Raw genomic sequence first — 26,287 nt, forward strand, 5'->3', positions numbered from 1 at the left:
AATGGAAAAGGAGATCCAAAAGCTTACAGAGGAAAATGATTCCTTAAATATTAGAATGGAGCAAATGGAAGCTAATGGCTTTATGAGAAATAAAAAAATATATAAAACAGAACCAAAAGAATGAAAAAAATAAAAGACAATGTGAAATATATCATTGGAAAAATCACTAACCTAGATAATGGATCCAGGAGAGGGAATTTAAAAAATTATTGGACTACCTGAAAGCCTTGATCAAAAAAAGAGACTGAACATCATCTTTGAAAAATCATCAAGGCAAATTGCACTGATATTCTAGAACCAGATCATAAAATAGAAACTGAAAGGGTAGACTAGTCAACTAATTGCCTCTTGAAAAAGATCCCAAAAGGAAAATTCCTAGGAATATTATAGCCAAATTCCAGAGTTCCCAGGTCAAGGAGAAAATAGTGCAAGCAGCTACAAAAAACAATTAGAGTTTGGGGAAGCACAATCAGGATAACACAAGATCTAGCAGCTTCTACATTAAGGGATTGAAGGGCTTGGAATATGATATTCTAGAGGCCAAAGGAGCAAGGATTAAAACCAAGAACACCTACCTGGGAAAACTGAGTATAATGCTCCAAGCCAAAATATGGATTTTTAATAAAATACAGGAATTTCCAGCATTCTTGATGAAAAGACCAGAGCTGAATAGAAAATTTGACTTTCAAATGCAAGAATCAAGGGAAGCATGAAAAAGTAAACAGGAAAGAGAAATCATGAGGGTTGAACTGTTACATTCCTACATGGAAAGATTATATTTGTAACTTATGAGACCTTTCTTAGTATTAGGGTAGTTGAAGGGAATCTACATACATACATATGTACATACATACATACATACATACATACATACATACACATATACATATATATATTTATATACATATATATGTATCTATCTCTCTGTCTAAATATAGAGGGTACAGAGTGAGTTAAATATAAGGTGATGATACCTAAAAGAATTAAGTGGTGAGAGAGGAATATATTGGGAGAAGGAGAAAGGAAGAGATAGAATGTGGCAAATTATCTCACTTAAAACAGGCAAGAAATAGTGGTTGTAATGGAAGGGAAGAGGGGGTAGGTGAAAGGCAATGAGTAAACCTTTCTCTCAGTGGATTTGGCTTAAGGAAAGAATAGCGTACACACTCAATTGGGGTATCTTACCCTAGAGGAAAGTAGGGGAGAAGGAAAATGAGGGGGGAATGACAGAAGGGAGGACATATTAGTTGAGGTCATAGTCAGAAGCAAAAACTTTTGAAAAGGGACAGAATCAAAGGATAAAATTGAATAAAAGGGGAAAGGATAGGATGGAGGGAAATATAGTTAGTCTTTCACAGCATGACTATTATGCAAGTGTTTTTCATAACAATACAAGTATAACCTATATTGAATTGCTTGCCTTCTCCAGGAAGTGGTAGGGAAGGGAAGAAGGGAGAAAATTTGGAATTCAAAGTTCTAAATCAAGTGTTAAAAACTGTTTTTACATGCAACTGGGAAATAAGATATACAGGCAATGGGTATAGAAATCTATCTTGTCTTACAATAAAGTAAGGGGACAGGGGATAAAGGGGTGTGGGAGTGGGGTGATAGAAGCCCTCGGGGTAGCTGGGTTAGGAGGCTGCCTTGCCCCAGCCACAGGTACTTTTACCCCCTGGACAGTGAGGGGAGTTGGGTATCTGAGCTGGGGAAGATCTAGGGAACCTCTGCTGACACAGAATGCCAGACCTAGCTGTGCTGCTCAGAGAGCTTTGGGAGTGAGAAAGAACCAGCACATGCCTTGTGAGTGCAGAAACAGTGGGGCATGGATGTTGGCACTTACAGAAGGCTAGAGCTCTTGGTTTTGAGTTCAAGGTCAGAGGGGAAAACTGAAGAGAATCAGAGGCCAGAGACAACATCCCCCTTTCCCCAGGACTTGAGGTGATTATAATAAACTAAATTATTACAAAAAATGAACAGGCAAAGAAGAAAGAATCCAATCATAAAGAGCTACTATGAGAATAGAGAAGACTGGAGTTCATCTTCAGAGGAGGATAGTGAAGCAAGAAACCCTCTTCTACTCCAAAGAGTAATGTCATATGGTCACCTACCCAAAAATAATTCATTGAAGAATGTAAAAACTTTAAAAATCAAATGAGAGAGACTGAGCAAAAACTAAAAAGAAAAATACAAATAATACAAGAAAAAGAAGAAGATTAAGACAGAAAGTCAAGCAATTAGAAAAGGAAATCATGAATCTTAAGGAAGAAAATGGCTCCTTGAAAATCAGAATTGTGGCTTGTGAAATAAAGCAACAAAGGGAGGGAGGGAGAGAGAGAGAGACAGACAGACAGACAGACAGAGAGAAGAAAATACAGACAATAGAAAATGGGTGTCCTGGAAATAAAACTAGGGTCTACAACTCCCAGTCTAACCAATGGGTTCATGTAGACTGTAGTCTGCAAAACCACTTTTTCCTTTTCAAAATCCCTGGGATGGAGAGCTTGGAAGTGCTATAATGCTGAGGTTTCAGCTCTAAACCTCAAAAATCCAAACAGGCCTAATCTCAGGATGTGGAAGTCAAGGGAAGAACCCAGGGAATTGAGAAGAACTGGTCTGGTTAGTCATGCCACCCAGAAGCTTACCAGGGGCAATACCCTGGGCATAACACAAAGCCTCAATTCAGAAATTAAAGCTGGAGAGGTAAATACATTAAAGATGAAAACGTCCACCAGTATCAAAACTAGAGATCCTCCAAAAGAAGAAAGCAATTCCATAACCACTCTAAACATACATTCAAAGGAAAAAATGGACTTTCCATGAGGACTATGTAAATTCCTAGAAGAAATGGAGGAAGGGATAAAAATGAAATAAAAGACCTGGAGGAAAGAATTGGAAGTGGAATAGATAACTTAGAAAAGAAAATAGTAGGCCATATGCAAGAAGTGGAGTCCTTGAAAACAGGCATAGATCAAACAAAAATCAATGATTCTATAAGATGGCAAGAAATATTAGAACAAAATGAAAAGATTAAAAACTTGAAGAAGAAAATTTAAAATATCTGGTGACAAAACAAATGACTTGGAAAACTGGTCTAGAAGAGATAATATAAAAATTACTGGGCTCCCTGAATACATTGATATAATAAAAAGCTTGGATAGTGTATATGAAGAAATCATAAAAGGGAATTGCCCAAGTTTCTTAGAACCAAGAGACAAAATAGATATAGAAAGAATCCATAGGTCACTTCCTCTAATAAATCCCCAATTAAAAACTCCCAGGAATGTCATAGTCAAAATTCAAAATGCCCATGTCAAAGAGAAAATATTGCAAGAATCCAGAATGAAGCAGTTCAAGTCCCAAGGAATTACAGTCAGGATCACACAAGACCTGGTAGCTTCAACCTTAAATGAGAGGAAATCTTGGAATTCAGTATTTAGAAAGGCAAAAGAGATGGGCTTACAACCAAGAATAAACTACCCTGCAAAATTTGGTATAATCCTATATAGGAAAAAATTGACATTTAACACAATACAATATTTTGAAGAATTTTTAATGGAAAGATCTGAACTGAGCAGGAGGTTTGGAATACAAACTCGAGTTCAGAGAAATCTAGAAAGGAAATGAGAGATGATTTCACGGAATCCTGGCTAGTAGAACATGATGCAAAGTGAAATAAGCAGAATCAGAAGTATTTGAAGCGGTATGACAACAATGCAAAGAGAAAAACCTGAAAATACTCTAGGGATGTTACCCTCCTTCAGACAAGGAAAAAACATACATTTTTTAGACATGGCCACTTTGTGGATTTAATTGTTACAACTTTCTACCCTGTTCCACCCCTCCTCACCTCTCCTTTTTGTGTTGTTAATTGGGAGGAAGAAAGGGAAGTTAGTGAACAGTGGTGAGAGTTAGTACTAATGTGATAATAGTAAAAATGATGTCTTAAAGGGCCATTGTAATATTTTGTGTAAATTCACACAAGGGAAATTCAGCTACTAAGGTGATAAGCAGAATTGTTTGAAATTAAAGAAAGTATAGAATCATATATTTAAAGCAAGTGATATGAGGCAGAATTCATAGGTTTATATGTAGTTCTATTATTTTTGCACCTTTTTATGTATGGAAATTTCTCTTTGTGGTGTGGAAATGTAGGAACAAAAACAGTTCTAATTTTGCAAAAAATCACAATTGGGCAAGAGGAAGCCAGTGAAGTAATAATAGACAAAGAAATTTTTAAATAAGTGAAGAATGAAAAAGAATAGAAGAGAATGTGAAAGATCTCATAAGAAAAACAATGAATCTAGAGAACAGATCAAGAAGAGAAAACTTAAGAATAGTTGGACTACCTGAAAATTCTGATAAAAAAGAATCTTGATACAATAATATAAGAAATAATTAAAGAAAATTGTCCTAAAGCACTAGAACAAGAGGGGAAAAGAGGAAAGAAATCCTATGAGGAAAACTCACAGAAATATTATAGTTAAATTCTGAAAACCCCAGATCAATGATAGAACATTATAAGCAGCAAGAAAAAAAAACTATATATGATAGTACCACAATTAGAATCACACAAGACCTAGCAGTGGTGACACTAAAAGACTGAAGGTCTAGGAACACTATATATTGAAGAGCAAAAGAACTGGACGTCTGGCTGAAAATACCATACCCAGCAAAACTAAGCAAGATTCTGAATGAAAAAAGGACATTTGATTAACTGTCAGACTTTCAGCACTCTGTTAAAAAACAAACAGTTAACTCAATAGAAGATTAGAAATACAAGAGCCAAGAGAAATAAAAGGTACATACCAATGACCAATTACAAAGGACTAAATAAAAATAGAGTGTTTACCTTTCATGTATGGAAAAGTTATGTAAGTAAAACCTATGTCTAAAATTGTTACTAGTAATTAGGTAGGTTATAAAAAGATTGGGGTAGACCTGAGTATCATATAACTTCAAAAATAAAACCATTTAAGAACAGCTGAAAGAGTAATTATCTTTTTTTTATCTTGTTCCTTCTTCTTTTCTGTGGGGTAAGATACTCAATTGAGTATGTATGGTATTCCCTCCTCATGTCAAATCTGATGAGAGCAAGATTCACTCATTCCCCCCTCACCTGCTTTCTCTTCTCTTCCTACAGAACTGCTTTTTCTTGCCACTTTCATGCGAGATAATTTACCCCATTCTGTCTCTCCCTATCTCCCCCTCTCAATGTATTCCCCTCTCATCCCTTAATTTGATTTTATTTCTTTTAGATATCTTCCCTTCATCTTCAACTCACCCTGTGCCCACTCTCTCTGTCTCTCTCTCTCTCTCTCTCTCTCTCTCTCTCTATATATATATATATATATATATATATATATATATATATATACACACACATATATATGTATATACAAACACATACATATATACATACATACACATTCACTTATACATATATATACATAAACATATATATATGTGTGTGTGTGTGTGTGTGTGTGTGTGTGTGTGTGTGTGAATATTCCCTTCATCTACCCTAATACTGAGCTCTCATGAATCATGCGCATCACCTTTCCATGTAGGAATGTAAACAAAACAGTTCAACTTTAGTATGTCCTTTGCAATTTCTTTTTTTTGTTCTTTTTCTTGATTACCTTTTCTTGCTTCTCTTGATTCTTGTGTTTGAAAGTCAAATTTTCTAGTCAACTCTGGTCTTTTCACTGAGAAAGCTTGAAAGTCCTCTATTTTATTGAAAATCCATATTTTGCCTTGGAGCATGATACTCAGTTTTGCTAGGTAGGTGATTCTTGGTTTTAGTCTTAGCTTCATTGACTTCCAGAATATCCTATTCCAAGCCCTTCGATCTCTTAATGTAGAAGCTACCAGATCTTGGATTATTCTGATTGGGTTTCCGCAATACTCAAATTGTTTCTTTCTGGCTGCTTGTAGTATTTTCTTCTTGATCTGGGAGCTCTGGAATTTGGCGACAATATTCCCAGGAGATTTCTTTTTGGGATCTATTTGAAGAGGCGATCTGTGGATTCTTTCAATTTCTATTTTGCCCTGTGGCTCGAGAACATCAGGGCAGTTCTCCTTGATAATTTCTTGAAAGATAATATCTAGGCTCTTTTTTGATCATGGCTTTCAGGTAGTCCAATAATTTTTAAATGATCTCTCCTGGATATATTTCCCAGGTCAGTGGTTTTTCCAATGAGATATTTGACATTGTCTTCCATTTTTTCATTCCTTTGGTTCTGTTTTATAATATCTTGATTTCTCATCAAGTCACTAGCTTCCACTTGCTCTAATCTAATTTTTAAGGTAGTATTTTCTTCTGTGGTCTTTTGGACCTCCTTTTCCATTTGGCTAATTCTGCCTTTCAAGGCATTCTTCTCCTCATTGGCTTTTTGGAGCTCTTTTGCCATTTGAGTTAGTCTATTTTTTAAGTTGTTGTTTTCTTCAGTATATTTTTCATTATTTTGGGGGGTCTCTTTTAGCAAGTCATTGACTTGTTTTTCATAGTTTTCTCACATCCTTCTCATTTCTCTTACCAATTTTTCCTCTACTTCTCTAACTTGCTTTTCCAAATCCTTTTTGAGCTCTTCCATGGCCTGAGACCAGTTCATGTTTTGCTTGGAGGCTTTTGTTGTAGGCTCTATGACTTTGTTGACCTCTTCTGGCTGTATGTTTTGGTCTTTTTTGTCACCAAAGAAGGATTCCAGAGTCTGAGACTGAATCTGGGTGCGTTTTTGCTTCCTGGCCATATTCCCAGTCAACTAACTTGACCCTTGAGATTTTCAGTAGGGTACGACTGCTTGTAGAGTTTAGAGAACTATGTTCCAAGCTTGGGCGGATGCACTGCCACACAAGCACTCCTCCGTCCCCAAGACCCCCCAACCAGGACTGGACTTAGATCTTCAGCAGGCTCTGCACTCCTGCTCTGATCTGCCACTTAATTCCTCCCACCAGGTGGGCCTGGGGCTGGAAGCAACTGCAGCTGTACTTCTGTAGCTGCCCTACCTCCACTGCCTCCGGGGTGGTAGCCAAACCGAAAACTCCTTGCACTCCCTCAGCCCACTAACCTTCTCTGTTTTCTTTGGTGTTTGTGGGTTGAGAAGTCTAGTAACTGCTGCAACGCACTGATTCAGGGTGCTAGGGCACCCTCCACCCAGCTCCTGGTCTGGTTGGTCCACGCTGCTCATGTTGGGCTCTGCTCCACTCCGCTCTGCTCTGCTCTCAGCTCTGTGCCAGATAGACCTCACCCAGAGACCATCCAGGCTGTCCTGGACTGGAGCCCTGCTTCCCTCTGTTGTTTTGTGAGTTCTGCAGTTCTAGAATTGGTTCAGAGCCATTTTTATAGGTTTTTGGAGGGACTTGGCAGGGAGCTTACGCTAGTCCCTGTTTTCCAGCTGCCATCTTGGCTCTGCCCCCAGCAAGGAACCAAATTAAAAAGAGTAATTATCTTATACAAATGAGGTACAAGAGGAAAAATCAATACAGAGGAATTAGATGGAGGAGGGGGACTGTTAATTCTGGAAATCTACTTTCCTCAACAATTATTTTAAGAGAGTGAAATACATATATATCTAGAAAAGTATAAAAGTCTTCTAAACTTATAAAGAAATAAAACCCTGAGGGGATAGGGAGCAGGGAGAGGATAAAAGAGGGATCTGTAGAGGGGAGGATGAGGGAATACATTAAATGGGGGATATAGGAGAGTCTTTAGATTTAGGGGAATGGGAGGATAAGGGAGGGATTGCTGGAGTGTGGGCGGGTTAAGTAATAGGAGGGCAAGGTAGCAGGTAGAAGTAAAGTAGAGGAGTTAGGGAAGATCAGAAAAAGATATGTACAAACATAACAAAACAAGATTAGTAAGTAGAATCTCTTAAGGAAAGTATATGTTTATATATGTAAGCATGTATATTTGAATGTATATGTATACATGTATACATGTATGTATATATCAATACCTATGTATGTATATATCCTTGATCAATTGTAGCCCTGTGGGGGTAGGTAGGGGGAAGAGGATGGGGAAAAAAGAACAAAGCAAAGCATAGAACAGAAAATAAAATTAAACCTGCAAGGAAGCAAAGAAAAGATGGACAGCATTAAGTTATTGCTACATATTTTGAATTCTCTCCTATGTTCTGCTGTGCATATGACATGTTTTTATATTATATTTAAGCTTGTAATGTTTATTTTTCTTTTTATCATGCATTTAAGTTTTAGTATTTGTCTAAAATTTAAAAAAATCAAAGAAAATATCCAGAAGAAGCAGAAAGAAGTTATTAAACACTAATTATAAGGCACTAATAAACTGTTTACTTATGATATAAGAACTTCTAAACTATTTATTTATGATATATGAAAAAAATCAGTATTCTTAAAACTTATCATTACTAAAGTAGTTTGAAAGAAAGGTTGTTGCTGAGTTGTAAATTATGGGATGATTCTACAAAACAAAATTGAGTATGAAAAGGAAAAAAAGAGCAATTGTATAATGAAAGTGGGATGTGAAAGGTAGAACTCATACAGAGGAAAAGGGGGGGTGTTGAAGGCTGGTAATGATGTAACCTTACTCTTATCTGGGTTGAAGAGGAAAAATAATTAGATCTAAAGGGGTTTAGAAGTCTTTTGAACTTCTAGAGAGGTGGGAAAACTGGGGGACCAGCTGGGAGAATGACTTTTAAGAGGGTGTACAGAATAAGATTAGAAGGCTGCAGGAGAAGATAAATAAGAGTTCTAGAGGGGAGGGTAAAATAAGGAATACCAGGGTCAGGGTAAAATATAATGTAACAGGGATAGGGTAGAAAGAGAGACTGAGAAGAACAGTGAGTAAAAATAAAATGAAGGGAAATTCACAAATAGTAATTAAATCTTTGTCAAATCTATAAAAAATGAGGCATTTCCTAATTCATAAATGCTCAAAGCATATGAACAAGCAGTTTTCCATTGAAGCAATCAAAATAATTTACGATCATATAAAAATGCTCTAAATCATTATTGATTAGAGAAATGGAGACTAAAATAACCTTGAGATACCATTTTGCACCTACCACATTGCCTTTACTGATAGAAGAGGAAAGTGACAAATATTGGAGGGAATGTGGAAAAATTCTGACACTAATTCATTTCTTTTAGGAATTGTAAAATGATCCAATCATCTTGGAGAGCAATCTGAAATTACACTCAAAGTGTAACTAAATTACCTATGCTCTTGACCCAGCAATACAGCTACTCAGCCCATTTCCAGAGATGTTAGGGAAAAAGGAAAATAACATATATATTCTAAGATGTTTATTTCAGCTCAGTTTGGAGTAGTAAAGAACTAGATATTGCAGAGATTCCCATGAATTGGGTAATGACTCTAGTATATGTGATGGGATACTACTCTTCTAAAAGAAATGATGAGCTCAATGATTTTAGAAAAAGATAGGAAGACTTTCATGAAGTAATGAAGAGTGAAATGAGCAGAACCAAGAGAACATTGTATACAGTAATAGCAAGACTGCTTTAAGAGTGACTTTGGAAGATGGTAGTTGGAAAGCAGGGACTTGCATGAACTCCCCACCAGGTCCCTCCAAAAACCTATAAAAATGGATCTGAACAAATTCTAGAACTGCAGAACCCACAAAATAGCAGAGAGAAGCAGGGATCCAGCCCAGGACAGCCTGGATGGTCACTGGATGAGGTGTATTGGGCATGGAGTTTGGAGCAGGGCAGAGCAGAGCCCAGCATATGCTGTGCCTGGACCAACCAGACTGGGAGCCCCTAGTGACCTGAATCAGTGAGCTGTGGCAGTTACCAGACTTCTCAACCCACAAACACCAAAGACTACAGAGAAGGTTAGTGGGAAAAGCTGCAGGTACAGAGTGAAAAGAGTTCAAGGTTCAGCCACCGCCCCAGGGGCAGTGAGGGTGGTGCAGCTACAGAACTACAGCTGCAGTTGCTTCTGGCCCCAGGTCCACCTGGTGGGAAGAATTAAGTGGCCTATCTGAGCAGGAGTGTAAAGCCTGCTTAAGATCTGAGTCTGGTCCAGGTTGCCGGTTCTTGGGGGAGGAGAAGTGCTGGTGTGGCAGAGCTGGCTGTATAGAAATAGCTCTGAAATCAACAGCACATCCCTTCAAGCTTGGAACAAAGTACTCTTTATCCTACAAGCAGTCATACCCTGACAAAAAACTCAAGGGTCAGGTAAGTTGGCTGGGAACATGGCCAGGCAGTGAAAACGCACTCAGATTCAGTCTCAGATCTTGGAATCATTCTTTGATGACAAAGAAGACCAAAACATACAGCCAGAAGAAGTTAACAAAGGCAAAGAGCTTACATCAAAAGCCTCCAAGAAAAACATGAATTGGTCTCAGGCCTTGGAAGAGCTCAAAAAGGATTTAGAAAAGCAAGTTAGAGAAGTAGAGGAAAAATTGGGATGAGAAATGAGACGGATGTGAGAAAACCATGAAAACAAGTCAATGACTTGCTAAAGGAGACCCCAAAAAATGCTGAAAAATACACTGAAGAAAACAACACCTTAAAAAACAGACTAACTCAAACAGCAAAAGAGTTCCAAAAAGCCAATGAGGAGAAGAATGCCTTGAAAAGTAGAATTAGCCAAATGGAAAAGGAGGTCCAAAACACCACTGAAGAAAATACTACCTTAAAAATTAGATTGGAGCAAGTGGAAGCCAGTGACTTTATGAGAAATCAAGATATTATAAAACAGAACCAAAGGAATGAAAAATTGGAAGACAATGTGAAATATCTCATTGGAAAAACCACTCACCTGGAAAATATATCCAGGAGAGATAATTTAAAAATTATTGGACTACTTGAAAGCCATGATCAAAAAAGAGCCTAAATATCATCTTTCAAGAAATTATCAAGGAGAACTGCCCTGATATTCTAGAGCCAGCGGGTAAAATAGAAATAGAAAGTATCCACCGATCACCTCCTGACAAAGATCCAAAAAAGAAAACTCCTAGGAATATTGTCACCAAATTCCAGGGCTCCCAGATCAAGGAGAAAATACTACAAGCAGCCAGAAAGAAACAACTTGAGAATTGCGGAAAAATATTCAGGATAACACAGGACCTAGCAGCTTCCACATTAAGGGACTGAAGGCCTTGGAATACGATATTCCGGAGGTCAACGGAGCTAGGATTAAAACCAAGAATGGTCTACACAGCAAAACTGAGTATCATGCTCCAAGGCAAAATATGGATTTTCAATAAAATAGAGGACTTTCAAGCTTTCTCAGTGAAAAGACCAGAGCTGAACAGAAAATTTGACTTTCAAACACAAGAATCAAGAGAAGCATGAAAAGATAAAAAAGAAAGAGATATCATAAGGGACTTACTAAAGTTGAACTGTTTTGTTTACATTCCTACGTGGAAGGATGATGTGGACAATTCAGAAGACCTCAGTATAAGAGTAGCTGAAAGGAATATGCAAATATATATGTGTATTATATATATACGTATGTGTGTATGTATGTATATATGGAGGGGTGTGTGTATATATATATATATATGTATATATGTATATATATATATATATGTATATATATATGTATATATATACAGACAGAGGGCCAGAGGGCACAGGGTGAGTTGAATATGAAGGGATGATATATAAAAAAATAAAATCAAATTAAGGGATAAGAGAAGAATATATGGAGAGAGGGAGAAAGGGAGAGATAGAATGGGGTAAATTATCTTGCATAAAAGTGGCAAGAAAAAGCAGTTCTGTAGGAAGGGAAAAGGGGGCAGGTGAGGAGGAATGAGTAAATATTGCTCTCGTCAGATTTGAGGAGGGAATACCATACACACTCAATTCGGTATCTTACCTCACAGGAAAGAAGAAAGAAGAAGATAAAAAAGGGGGGACGATAGAAGGGAGGGCAGATGGGGGAGGAGGTAATCAAAAATAAACACTTTTGAAAAGGGACATGGTCAAGGGAGAAAATTCAATAAAGCGGGATAGGTTAGAAAGGAGCAAAACATAGTTAGTCTTTCACAACATGAGTATTGTGGAAGGGTTTTACATAATGATGCACATGTGGCCTATGTTAAATTGCCTTCTTAGGGATGGTGGGCGGGGAGGGAAGAGGGGAGAGAATTTGGAACTCAAAGTTTTAAAAACAGGTGTTCAAAAACAAACAAAAAAAAGTTTTTCCATGAAACTAGGAAATAAGATACACAGGCAATGGGGCATAGAAATTTATCTTGCCCTACAAGAGAAGAAGGGAAAGAGGGGTGGAACAGGAGGGGTGTGAAGGGAGAGCTGACTGGGGAACGGGGCAACCAGAATATACACCATCTTGGAGTGGGTGGGAGGGTAGTAATGGGGAGAGAATTCATAATTCAAATTCTTGTGAAAATCAATGCTGAAAACTAAATAAATTAAATTTTAAAGAAAAGAGTGACTTTGAGAGAATAAGTTATTTTGTCTATTATAAATACCTAAATTAATGATAAAAGGACATAATAAAGATGCTATCTGCATCCAGATAAAGAACTGATAAATAGTATATATAGAATAATTTTATATATATATATAATATGCATATATATACATATATATGCATTATATATATAATACCTGTTTGTTTCTAATACTAACCATCTCTAGGGTAGGGGGTGGAGAGAAGGAAGAAAAAAGTGACAATAATTTAAACTATAATTTTGTTGTATATTTGAATGGAATAGCAGGTTTTGCATAGTAGATTCATAGTTTCATGTAAAATAATCTTTTTTATTGTACTAATAGAAATGTTTGTTTTATTCTATAAATTTAAAAAAAAAATTAGCACAAACAGCAGAATCGTCCAAAAGGAAAAAGATATTTAAAATGCACTGAAGTGAACAATTCCTTAAAAAGTAGAATTGGCCAAATGGAAAAGGAGGTACAAATGGTTACTGAAAAAATAATTCCTCAAAAATTACATTCGAGTAAGTGGAAGCTAGTAACTTCATGAGACATCAAGAAACAATTTTTAAAAAGCTAAAAAAATGAAAATTTTGAGAAAATGTGAAATGTCTCATTGGACAAACTGACTTGGAAATTCAATCCAGCAGAAATAGTTTGAGAATTGTCAGACTACTTGAAAGTCATTATTTAAAACAGAACCTTGACATCATTCTTCATATAATTATGGAAAATTGCCTCGATATTCTAGGATCAGAGGGTAAACTAGATATTCAAAGAAGCACCAAATGACCTCCTGAAAGTGATCTCAAAATGTAAATTTGCAAGAATGTGATAGCTGAATTCCAGAGTTCTCAGGCCAATGAGAAAATATTCTAAGTAGCCAGTAAGAAACAACCCAAATAATTGGAGCAACAATGAGGATAATACAAGATCTATCAGTTTCTACATTAAAGGATTGAGGGCTTGGGATTTGATATTCCAGAGCGCACAAGAGTTAGAATTACAACCAAGAATGACCTACCCAGAAAAAACTGTATAATCCTTAAGGGGAAAATGGACATTCAGTGAAATAGAGGACTTTGAAATATTTCTAATGAGAACAGAGCTGAATCAAAAATTTGGCTTTCAAATACAAGATTCAAGAGAAACATAAAAAGGGGAATGAGGAAAGAGAAATCATAAGAAATTCCACAAAGTTGAAATGTTTACAATTCTACATGGGAAGATGACATTTGTAACTCATAAGAGCATTTTCATTATTAGTATAATTAGAAGTAGTATACATAGATAGAAGGCTAAGTATGAGGTGAATGTGATGGAATGATTATCAAAAATAAAACCAAATTAAGGGGTGAGAAAAAAGAATGCATTGGGAGAATGGGAAAATGAGAAGTAGAATGGGGTAAATTGTCTGACTTAAAAGAGGAGCAAAAGAGCATTTGCAATGGAGGGGAAAAGGGGGAAGGTGATGAGGAGAAGCTGATGAATCTTACTCATCAGGACTGGCTCAAAAAAGGCGTGATATCCACAAACAGTTGAGTACAGAAATCTGTGTTACACAAAAGAAAGTAGGAGGGAAACAAGATAAAAGAAAGAGAGGCTGATAGAAGAGAAAGCACATGGCAGTGGGGATAAAAGCCAGAAACAAAATACTTTTGAGAATAGATAGGGTAAAAGGAGAAAGTAGGATAAGTGGGTAGGGTGAATTAGATGGAGAGAAATAACATGGTGATCATTACTGTGAAAAAACTTACAGCAAGTCTTTTTTGATAATAACCTCATTCTCAAATATATAGAGAAATGAGTCCAATTTTAAAAAGTGTTGCAACAATCCATCTAGCAGCTACTGTGGGGGTGAAAAACCAACACAAGCCCAACAACAAAAATGCTGCAAGCACAGGTTCTTTTGATCTGCTTTGCTAAGGTAAACAGCATTCAGGGGGTTAACCATCTTATTTCAATCCAACATACCAATATCATTCACTTAATTCAGGGGAAAAGCCAGCACCCTGAACTTCAGAGCAAATACAAACAAATTACAAACATCAACATACAGACCTTGTCTGATTCAAATCTCAATGCATAGTTACCAGGGTTTGACAAAGTCCCAACATCCAGGTTTACAAGCTGGAGGGCTCTTAACTACAGCTGCCCAGAGTGTCCACATCAACACACCTCCAAGAGTGAGAGGCCCAAGCAAATAGCTCTTTTCTCTGCTTTTATGCACTCTTTAGCCATCATCAAACATCATCTGAGCAACCAGAACTTAGGCTTCTACTATTGGCTGTGGCCTTAGCAACTCCCCTTAGGACCCTGAGGGCTTCATGCCCACATAGGCTTAGCACCTAGTAGATAGGGGTTTTGGCCTGGGGCTTTGCACCTAGTAAGGCTCAATCAAAGACACTTAATTAATCATTTTAAAACAGTAAGAAAGTCGCAAATTAATTGATATTACAAAAAATGAGCCATTCCTGCATTGCTAAATGGTCAAAAGATATAAACAGGCAGGTTTTGGATAGAGTATTCAAAGGTATCAATAGTCATATAAATATGCTTGAAAACACTGTTGATTTGAGAAATGCAAATTAAAACAAGTCTGAGCTACCATTCCACACCTATCATATTGGCTAATATGATAGAAAAAGAAAATGAAAAATGTTGGAGAAGATAGTGGGAAAATTTGCCCCATTCTACCTCTCCCTTTCCTCTTCACCCAGCATATTCTCCTTTTTCACCACTTAATTTTATTTTATTTTATTGATAATTATTACATCACATCCAACTCACACTCTGCCCTCTGTCTATGTATACTACTTCAAATTGTATTAATAATGAAAAAGTTCTTATGAGTTACAAGTATCATCTTCCCATGTAGGAATGTAAACACTTCAAATTTGTCAAATTCCTTATGATTTCTCTTTGCTGTTTCCCTTTTTATATTTTTCTTGAATCTTTTATTTGAAAACCAAATTTTTGATTCAGCTCTGGTCTGTTCATGAGAGGTGTTTCAAAGTCCTCTATTTCACCAAAGTACTGTTGGTGAAGTTGTATACTAATTCCACTATTCTGGAGAGCAATCTGAAGCTATGTCTAAAGGATTGTCAAACCATGTACAACTTTTGACCAGATAATACCACTACTAAGTCTGTATCCAAAAGAGATTAGAAACAAAAAGGGAAATAATCTGTATGTACTAAAATATTTATTGTAGCTCTTTTTGGTGGCAAAGAACTGGAGGGGATATCCATCAGTTGAGGAATGACTGAACAAATTGTTGCATATGATTGCTATGGAATACTATTATGCTATCAGAAATGATGAGCAGAATGCTCTCAAAAAATTCTTTAAAGATTTATATGAACTGATGCAAAGTGAAATGAGCAGAACCAAGAGAAAATTGTATATGGTAACAGAAATATTGTCTGATTAACACCCGTGAATGACAGCCGATCTCAGCAATCCCATGATCCAAGAAAATTCTGAAGGACTCATGAAGAAAAATGCTATCCATTTCCAGAGAAAGAATTGATGGAGTCTGAAGGAAGATTGAAGAATGCTTTTTCTTTTTTTCTTGAATTTTTTGTCTGTGTTTTCTTTCACAACATGACTAACATGGAAATATCATTTGCATAACTGCACATGTATAGGCTACATCAAATTGCTTTCCTTCTCAATGTGGGGGAATAAAAATTTGGGGAGAAATAGAGAATATACAAGTCAAAATTTTAAAAAAAGTGAATGTTAAAAATTGTACATATAATTAGGGAAACATAAAATATTAAACAAAAAATGTATATCACATAGAAGGAAACAAAAGGGGAAACCAATATTCCCATCAATAATATCTACACCCTCTGAAAAAGCACCTTGTGAGTTACTACTAACCTTTGTATAAAATTCATTCCACATTATGAAATTCTCATGGATGGAAAAATCTCCACCAAAGGGAACACGAGATATGAATTCTCCCACCTTCACCAGCACTTCTGTACCATTATGAAAGTCTACAAAATTGGCAATATCATAGTTTGCCATGGGGATCCTTTTTTCATCCATGAACACCTGGTCACCAGCACTGTTGTTAAACTCGATGTTTCTAAGAAAGGAGTGCAGCTGAATGGGAAAAGAACTTGAAGTGATTCTTCAATGCAAGGACACCCAAAAGATTTTGAATTGTTAAGATATCTTTCCTTCTCCTCAGTCAAACATAGGGAAAAATCATAATCTGCCTCTCAACCCTAGTAAACCCCCAAGGATTCTGCTTCCTTAGTCAAACCTTTTCAATTCCTTTATTTGATCAAAACTTTCTATTGGTTCATTTCTCACCATGCCTCACCTTCCTAAACCTTTTTTCATCACCTTTGCTCCACCTCACTGCCTTTTCTAAATGATTAAGGCCTGGAGTGGAAGAAATCATTGTAGATGCCAATTTGATTTCTTGGATCTTTCTTCACTCTGGTGTGAACCTCAGAATTTTGCTGGAGTCTGTATGTAGGAACTGTATGGTTTGTTTCTTTTCCAGGAATCCATCTTGGCTGGAGATCTTTTTTAGTTTATCTTTGATAATCCAATTTTAAATTTCCATGCAGGTAATTAAGTCATGCTTAATGGTCCATCATTTTCCAAATCTACCCTTCTATTTTGGTAATTAAAAATAATATTTGCCCTTCTTCAATGCTGATTTCATCTCTCTTATTCTCAGTTATTTCAGATATCACAGAGAACAGCCCAGCCACTAAACCCATTATCTGTTCCAGTTTGAGTTTCCCAATGTATTGTTCTCATACCCAAATTGTGAGGTATGTGTCACAGGACACTTTTCCACGTTTTGCAAATAAAATAACTGAGGCTTAAAGTGGTTAATAATAATGATAATTATACTGATAATAATAATGATGATGATAGTAATGATACTATTTCATTTCTATCATGGGCTTCCATTTCCCCACAGAATTAGAAAACTTGGAAGTAAAAAGGGACAACATAGGCTATCAAGTAATACCACATATGAAAGTAATTCTCAGTATAACACTCAACAAACTATCGTCCAGCTTCTGCATGAAAACCTCCAAGGAAAGAAACCATATCATCTAATGAGGCAGCTCATTATATTTTTGTCCAAATCTAATTTTCACAAATTGCTGCTGCTGTTATTCATTTATTTACTCTTTGATTTATTGCTGTTTTTCTCTTGATATCAAACCTAAATTGTCCTCTTTTCAACTTCTAACTGTAACTCCAAGTTTAGCCCTCATCATAAAATGAGATAATTTCAACCCTATACAGCAACGTGGATATCCAAATACTTGAACATCATGCATCTCCTCCTGAGTAATACCACCCTCCCCAAAGCTAAAAACACCAAGTCCATTCATCTGAACCTCATAAGTCATGAATTCAAGATCCTTTTTTCTATCAGTACACTCCTCTTGTCAACATCCAACTTATCAATGTTCGTCTTTACTTATGATTACCAGAACTGAGCACTATGTACCCTTTTTCAGTCTCCTGACTACGCAAAAAACCAGGTGAAAGGACAAATTAGCCCCTGGAGCATTAGTGTGCTAACCTTGTCTAACCTGGGTCTTCTCACATCATTTATGTATCCTGAATCCCATCAGCTAAACCCTGCATCCACCTGTCAGGAACTATTGAGTCAAAGATTATTTTCTGCCAAAGATTCCTTTGACAGTGTGATGAAACCGACAGGACATTCTAAGGGTGGATGTTCTACATATTATGGATGGGAAATAGCTAGGTTGTGAGTCCTCTGACTTCTCTCTGTCTTCAAATTGGGATAACAGAGCAGAAAATGCATTACGTACAGGCTTTAGTACCACTTTTCAGACACTCATAGCTCACTTTACTGTCTCTCTGATCAGTCTAGAAATAAAGACCAAAATATGTTACCTACTGTTGACATCACTCCTAAGCTCCTATTGATTTGGAGAGAAAGTCTTAAACATGACTGAAAGTGACTTCTGAAAGAGCCAGTACTGGCATCATCAAATCAGAAAAATGCAGGCCTGGGTCTTAGAAGAAAATAGTCAACAAGCCACTTACCTGAGTAACTAACTCCCTATTTTCTAGAGATAGCAGCCCTATGAATGGGATAGAAGTTTAGACATGTCAACTTTCTTGTGCTGCAAATGGAAACTTACCTTCCAGGGATATAGAACTGGGCTGCCTTCATCTCCCAGGTATTCCATTTCTGATCTAGTTAAGAGTATTTTGTGGAGAGCCCAGGCCACAGCATACACAGCATTGTAGATATTGTAACTCTGCCTAGGCATAGACATGTCAAAATACCGCAAAGGCAGCATCTCTAAAGAAGCGTTTGGTGAACAGTCCTCTTGATCCACTTTTTCATAGTCAAATGGACACAGAAAAGCTGAGTTCCAAAATCTCTTAAGGAAAATATCTTCTGGATATTTGGAAGGTTTAACTGTCCTTAAGAATGGCTTAAAACTTGGAATCTCTTTTGTCTGACCTGAAAATATCAGAGCTCTATTGAAACTTTTAACATTCATGCGATGGGGTCTTACGGTAAAATCCCAGTGAGAGGTGGTAATCCACACTTTTTTATAAATTAAGTAAGGCAATTGTGAATATTGCAATGTCATTAATGAATTGTTATCCCCATAAATAATGATTACATTTGCAGAAGATCCATCAATCCTTGCCATGATATTATAATGGGAATTAATTATGTATTTCTCAGTGGGAGGAATCTTCTCTATAAAGTTCACACAGACACCCTTCCTGGCCATCTCATGTCTTATATCCCAGAGGAATGTTTCACCCCTGGTATTGTCTGTTATAACCAGTCCCACCCATGTCCAGTTGAAATGCACCATTAATCGGACCATTCCCAGGGCAAGGGTAGAATCCTTGGGTGACATTTGATAAACACTGGGAAAATGGACCTTCTCCATAAGGATGGAATCAAATGGGCCATAAGTGATCTGAGAATAGAAAAAAAACATGATCAATTTTAAGACTGAAGTATGACCTAAAGAATACCATATAACAGGCCTTGAATCTTTCCATTTTTTAACAATCCATCTTTTTTGCTACATGTTTGCATAGACCAATCAGTATTCCCAGAATTTGACCCTCCATCTTCTCAGCATCTTATTGTCTCCCTCCCCACTTCTGAAGGCTCATCTCATCTCTAAAATAGATATTGGCACCTATGACCAGGTGCCACATCTTCTAAGAACCTTGCCTCAATACAACCATCACAATTTTCTTTCCTTGATCCATATATTTTTGTGAGATAACTTTTTTTTCTCTATATCTCACATTTGTCTCAGTTTCGGTGAACATTCTATGATACCTTAAGGTATCTCTTATGATGTAAGTTAGTCAAAGGGGGTGATTATTCTTTTTAAAAATTTTTGCCATCCCACCTCTGCCTGACAGCAGAATTATTGAGCCCAACTGAGCACCATACATTCGGCATAAGGAATTTTATAAGTGCTCATTCATTTTGGCTAAATTCCATTGGTAGACACACTGACATACACATACTTACATACCTATACATACACACATATATGCATATACTCTACAGTTACATTATGCTACAATGAATTACATTGGTGTATATATTTATTTTGTTGCTTTTCAGTTGTTTCCATCATGTCCAAATATTCATGACCTTATTTGGAATGTTTTTGGCAAAGACACTGGAATGGTTTGCCATTTACTTTCTCCAGCTCATTTTACTGAGGAAATGAGGAAAATAGGGTCAAATGACTTGCCTGAAGTCACACAGCTAGTGTCTGAGGCCAAATTTGAACTCATGGAGATGAGTGTTCTTGATTCCTAGGCCAGTTCTTTATCCATTGTGCCATCTAGAGTCCCATTTATATATTTAAATACATGTAAAATATACAGTTGTACATGTATATTTATATATAATATATAAACACTAACATGAACATAATCATTGTAATGTAATGCAATTTTTACCTTAATGAAATAGAATAAGAGATAAATAGATAGATGTACACATTAGTACATGATGGCAGGGATAAATCCTAGTAGAATGGGCAATGGTGATCACTCATTTCAATATCTTAGCTCTGTATCTTTTATGTTCTGAGCTCCAGCTGAAGAATAATTCTGGAAGACAGGATTTACCAATGTTTACCATGTCATATAGCCAGTTTGATTCCTTGGTGTTACCCCCTCCTAGCCATCAATGTTCTCCTACAGTCTGAGCTGTTTTCCTGATGATTCTTACCTGTGGAAACTTGTAGAGCTCAAGTAGGGAAGCCATTTGGACTGACAATTCAGAATAAGCTCCTCCAATGACAGCCAAGGACTTGGCCTGCTTCTCACAGTGGTAATTTGGAACAGCCAGTCCCTGTCCTGACAGCCACATTAAGGAGCTCTCCAGGGTTCCGACATCACTAGGGTAGGTGTTATAGATGTGGAATCCTAGAGTGATATTGGGTAACAGATTGGAGTCCTTGTTGATCTCCTCTACAGCAAACACCAAGGCCAGGACTTGATTGTAGTGTTTTTCCTGCAACCTCAGTTGAGACCAATAGTGTCAGGACTTAGGAAGTTCTTCTATCCCCAAGAGGTTATTTCTTTCACAAAGAGAATACCTAGTAACCATTCTAATTTTAGAGTCTATAGTTCAGTCAACTTAGTGTGATTCTCCTCCCTAACTCTTAAGTCCTTATATAGACACTATTTTACCCTCTTCTAGTAATCTCACCATCATAGGAATTCATGTATTCATGTGTATATATGTATGTATGTACCCATACACACATATGAACGTTCTATTTGTGTGGTTATCTATATATCAATTAATCTATCTATGATCTGTCCCTGAATATTACCAAATCTACTTATCTCTGCCAAGAGAAATACATGACAAGGATGAATGCTGTGAGTCATGTCATGATGCTTTTTCTTCCACAAACTAAAGAATGGTTATCTCCTAAAGGGGGAGGTGAGGTTGCTTTTTTCTCACCAAGAAAGAGAAAGGCTTTTGATTCCATAATAATGAAGTGGAGGATGAAAAACTGGTACAGCAAGAGGCTAGTTATGCCTTTAATGACTGGTGAGAAGTGTCACTCTGATGGTGTCAATTTCTACAATAGTAATTACCAGTGGAGAGCATAGGAATGAGACTGTGGAGAGAGGCAACTAAGATCATGACCATAGAAAAAGACTAACCCCTGTGCCTGATAGACCTAACTCCAATGATTTACTTTTCTTGCAGGAGCCAACAACCCTGCTATGGGGTAGTTGGAATGGAATGGTGGGGATGATAGCCATAACTTCTTGAAAATCAATCCAAAAAGGTAAACATGGTTTTTGGTGCTTTTCACTAGATGACTCTTTTTATATGATTTTTTTCTTTCCTTCAACTGTTTCTATTGCCTGATTTTGTTGAATATAAAAGTATTACTTATCATAAGTGTTTTGTGTTGCAGTTGGTTAAGTGAGTTGTATGGAATTCAGTCCATCAATATTTGTTAATTGCTTGTCTACCTGGTACTGTGCCAAACAGGAATTTCAAAGGGAGGATGTTGGTGCCTACTTTGATATGTACAGAAAAAAAAATCATAGATCAGGGGATTATATTTCTGCGTAGAATATAGCAGTAAGCAAGTTGGGAGTTGACCTGACTGTAAGAAGACTGTAGTGTTTTCTGTTTTTATCAGCTAACTCTATAAACACCTAAATGGTAAAGACAAATAAAGTACATGAAATTGGAAACATTGTACCCTTGGTCATAAGTAGGAATTTTAAAATACTTTTCATCTATCTTCATATACAGGCCATTAAGAGATATAACAAGGTAATGACTCACATTCTGGGCTTTCTCCCAGAAACATCAGAAGGTGTGGTCTGGTAAACAAGGCCATACCTGAGGCAAATTTAAAAAAAATTCAATCAGGTTGAGTTATGCCTGTACCTCAAATGTCTAAAACTCACTAGATAGTAACCTTGGTGTATATTTTCAGATCGATGATTTTTTTGGCATTGGTAATTCTTACTCATTTTAGAAATTACTTCACCCAAATCAAATATACAGCTTACAGACCTAGATAGTTTCCAGGGCACGGAGAAGCTGAATTATTTGTGTATTGCTGTAAAGCTAGTAGATATCAGTGATAGAATGAGAACTAAATTCTAAATTCTCTGTAGTCTCTGTCTCTGTCTCTTCTCTTTGTCTCTCCTCTCTCTTTCTTCTCTCTCTCTCCCTTTCTCTCTCTCCTCTCATCTCTTTACCACTCTTCCTAATTTTCTTCTTTCTTTTATCCTTTATCTCTGCTTCTCACTGTCTCCCTCTATATGCATAAATTTATTGTTCACTCATTTGAGTTGTGTATGAGTTGTGTCTATTTGTGACCTCATGTGGGCTTTTCTTGACAGAGACACTGGAGTGGTTTGTCATTTCTTTCACTAGTTCATTTTACAGATGAGAAACAAAGGCAAATAGGGTTAAGTGGCATGCCCAGGCTCACACACCTAGTAAGTGTCTGGGGTCAGATTTGAACTCAGGAAGATGAATCATCCTGAGTTTAGGCTCAGCAACATATCTACTGTACCACCTAGCTGCCTGATAAAGATATAGATTAGATTGACCCCAATACCCTATTTCCATATAGGTTATCAGTATATGAAATATAATAATATCATTTTATTCTAAATGAAATTAACAAAATATAGTACATTTAATATATTTAAATGTCAGACTGTAGATTCACAGCAAGAAAGTACCTGAGAGCTCATTTACTCAAATCTATTTATTTAACATAAAGGGAAACTGATACCTGTTAAAGGGACTTGACTTGTCAAGGTCAAAATTTAAAAAGTTCTGAAAAAACAAGCACAAAAGGCTAGCCCTCTCAAATAATAGAGAAAACATAGAAATTTGAAAAAAGTATAAAAATTTAAAAATCGACAAAAATTCAATATTTTGAAAAAGACTGACAGCCAATCTTTTATTCAAACTAAAAGATTTTCAGTATTTCCTATGGGCTAAGAATTGTGCTAAACTCAAGGCATACAAAACAAATTAAAAAAAAACAAACAAAGCAAGGTTTCTGACATAAAGGAGCTCACAATATAGTGGGAAACATAGTGTGCAAAATATTGTGTACAAAAAATGCACAACATTCTTTGGAAATAATCCCTTAAGAATACCACTAGCAGTAAGCACATTAAGGAAACACTTCTTGCAGAAGGTTAGAAGCTTGAAGGAAATTAATCCAATGAATCCAGAATATAAGGGTAAGAAAGAAGAACTTTCCAGGGATGAGAAGCAACCAGTGAAAACAGAGCAGTAGGAAAATGGAGCATCTTGTGTGAGGAACAGCAAGCATGGTGGTGAACCTGGGATCTGAGCATATGTAGGAGGAAGTAAAGTAGAAGAAGACTGGAAAGGTAGCAACCTGATGGGTCGTGAAGGGCTTTAAAATCCAGATGACATATTGTATATTTGATCCTGGAGCTATGAAGGAGGCATAGGAGATCATAGGTGTGTGACATAGGTATGACTTAAAAAGATAATTTTAGGAACTGAGAGGAGGCTTTATTGCAGTAGGGACAGAGACTACCTTTAGAAACTTTGATTTAACTGAATTAAAAAGATGGATAATAATGGAATAAAATATAAAGAAGAACTATGTACAGTTATAACAAAATGAGAATAAATTTAAAAATTGATCAGAATTGAATATTAAGGGCAGCTAAGTGGCACAGAGGATAAAGTTCTGAACTCATACTCAGAATTGATATATCATCTCAGACAGTAGTTTTGTGAAATTAAGCAATTTCTCAACTACTTTCTGCCTCAGTTTCCTCATCTGTGTAATGTGGGTGGTACTAGCACCTACGTCATGAGAAGTTATGAGGGTCAACTGAAATAAAAAAAAATAAAGTAATTCAGAAACCTGATCCTGGTAGATTATGAGAAAATTCTCTCATATTTTTAAATGTGAAAAACACTAACATTAAAAGTATAAAATATTGGGAATGAATGCACTCTACCACACTGCTTAAATAAAACAATTATAGTCCTGAAACTTAATAATGTAAGGGAGAGACAGAGACAAACAGAGACACAGACAGAGAGACACAAACAGAGGTACCAGGCTGGACTGAGAATCAGGAAAATCTGAGCTAAAAGTTTTGATTGAAAACTACCAGCTGTATAATCATGAGCAATTCACTTAATCTCTCAGTGAATCAGGCAACAGTCTAACAGAGTAAGTTATTCTTATACTGCCAGTCAGCATCATATTTACTCAGAGACATGTAAATGTTGAGTTACATATAATTATATCACATATAACCAAATTAATTAATACTTACGTGTTCATACATAGTTATACAAAAATATGTCTCATAACTACCATATGTTTTATTACCTAATAATTCTATATAAGATGTCATGCTCACATGCTTTATATATGTATATGCACATAAAATCATACACATACACATATACATACATATGAGGCTTTCTGTGTGTATATTATACACTGCACAGCATAATGAAGTAGTTATAGTGAATGCTTGTAATGCGTTTCTCACAGGGTCCATATGGGGCTGAAATGGAAATAAATGATATATTCAGAGCATTTATCAGGTATTTAATTTCTCCAAGAACGTCAACAGTTAGCAGTTTAAGGACAGGCAAGGCAGATGGAGCTTGGCCTTCATAAGGGAGGGAGCTGCCAAATCCTCCTCTGTCAGAACCTTTCCAGAAACAGAACAAAAATCATAAAGATCCTGGTTGATTATTCTGTGGGCCAGGGTGTGTGTGTGTAGGTCTGTGTGTGGGGCAGGGGAGAGGGCTTCTTTCTTTATTAGGATTTGAAAAGGAAATAGACTGAGACATTAAAGGCATGAAAGGTACAAAATAGGACAGGAAATGATACTTTGTTCATGCAAATGTTATAAAGTTACTTTTTAATCACCCTCCCTTTAAAAATTACTTCTTAAGATAAAAATAACACAAACTTACTGGTAATCATTCAGAATTATCTCAGGATGAATATAAAAATATTTCCATTTCTGTGGTATGGTCATTTCACGTATCATTAAAGGGAAAAATCCCCCCACAATAAGATCCCCGTCCCTGTAGTGGGTGGGACCTAAATCTCTTTTCAAGAAGCAGAGAGGAGCTTCTTCAAGACCCATAAGCTGAGGAAGCTCCAGCCCCAGAAATATGAAAAGAAGTAAGAGCATCAGGAACACCTCTTTTCAACTCTAACACACACAGAAATAACAGTAAGACTAAGGTGGGGCTATGGTCTAGATCAGACTTCATCACAGCATAACTAGGATTATGAAGAACTCTCTAAAGGTGAAACTCTTCTTCAGGCAAAGTTCACTTCTTTTACAAAACCTGAATTCCATTTTTCTTCCAGACACCTGTGAAGACAAACGGAAAATGATTCAGACCCTTGCCCAAAACAAGGGTAATGAGGGAAGAAGCAGGGGATATTTATAAGGATTTGATTTTGCTTAATTATTACTCCAGGCATATTTATTGTAAGCAATGTATAGGATCCCTACCACCCACCTCCTCCTACCCCAAATGCAATCAAAATAAGACAACCTGATGAATGCTCTGGGACCATCCCTCTTTGGGGCTCTGCACCCGAGTTCACATGTCTCAGTGATAAACATATTTTCCTCTTTCCCTTTCCAGGTATTCCTAGCAGAATACACTGGGAAGAAAGAAAGGATACCCAGGGATTTATGTTGAAGTGTTGTTGTGTCCCAGCCTGTGTGACAGTATAGCAACAATCAAAATTCTTACAATGACTCTGGAGTTGACAGAAGTTGCATCAGGCAGAAGTCTGTGTGAGATGACCAAGTTAGAGGGTCA

At 36.6% G+C, this 26,287-nt stretch overlaps 1 protein-coding gene across 1 annotated transcript in view; it reads right to left on the bottom strand.

The window, feature by feature from the left end:
- LOC118836406 (vomeronasal type-2 receptor 26-like) overlaps positions 1-25,530 on the bottom strand; it is a 36,703-nt gene extending 11,173 nt beyond the window's left edge. Inside the window, exons 1-4 of the mRNA XM_036743714.1 lie at positions 25,418-25,530; positions 20,663-20,954; positions 18,573-19,376; positions 16,297-16,524 (exon numbers count right to left, since the gene is read on the bottom strand). Of these exons, the coding sequence (XP_036599609.1) occupies positions 16,297-16,524; positions 18,573-19,376; positions 20,663-20,954; positions 25,418-25,494 (1,401 nt within the window). The 5' untranslated portion in view covers positions 25,495-25,530. The remainder of the gene's footprint in view (positions 1-16,296; positions 16,525-18,572; positions 19,377-20,662; positions 20,955-25,417) is intronic.
- Positions 25,531-26,287: the final 757 nt, after the last annotated feature.

Source organism: Trichosurus vulpecula, chromosome 2 (assembly GCF_011100635.1).
Source record: "Trichosurus vulpecula isolate mTriVul1 chromosome 2, mTriVul1.pri, whole genome shotgun sequence".
Lineage (NCBI taxonomy): Eukaryota > Metazoa > Chordata > Mammalia > Diprotodontia > Phalangeridae > Trichosurus > Trichosurus vulpecula.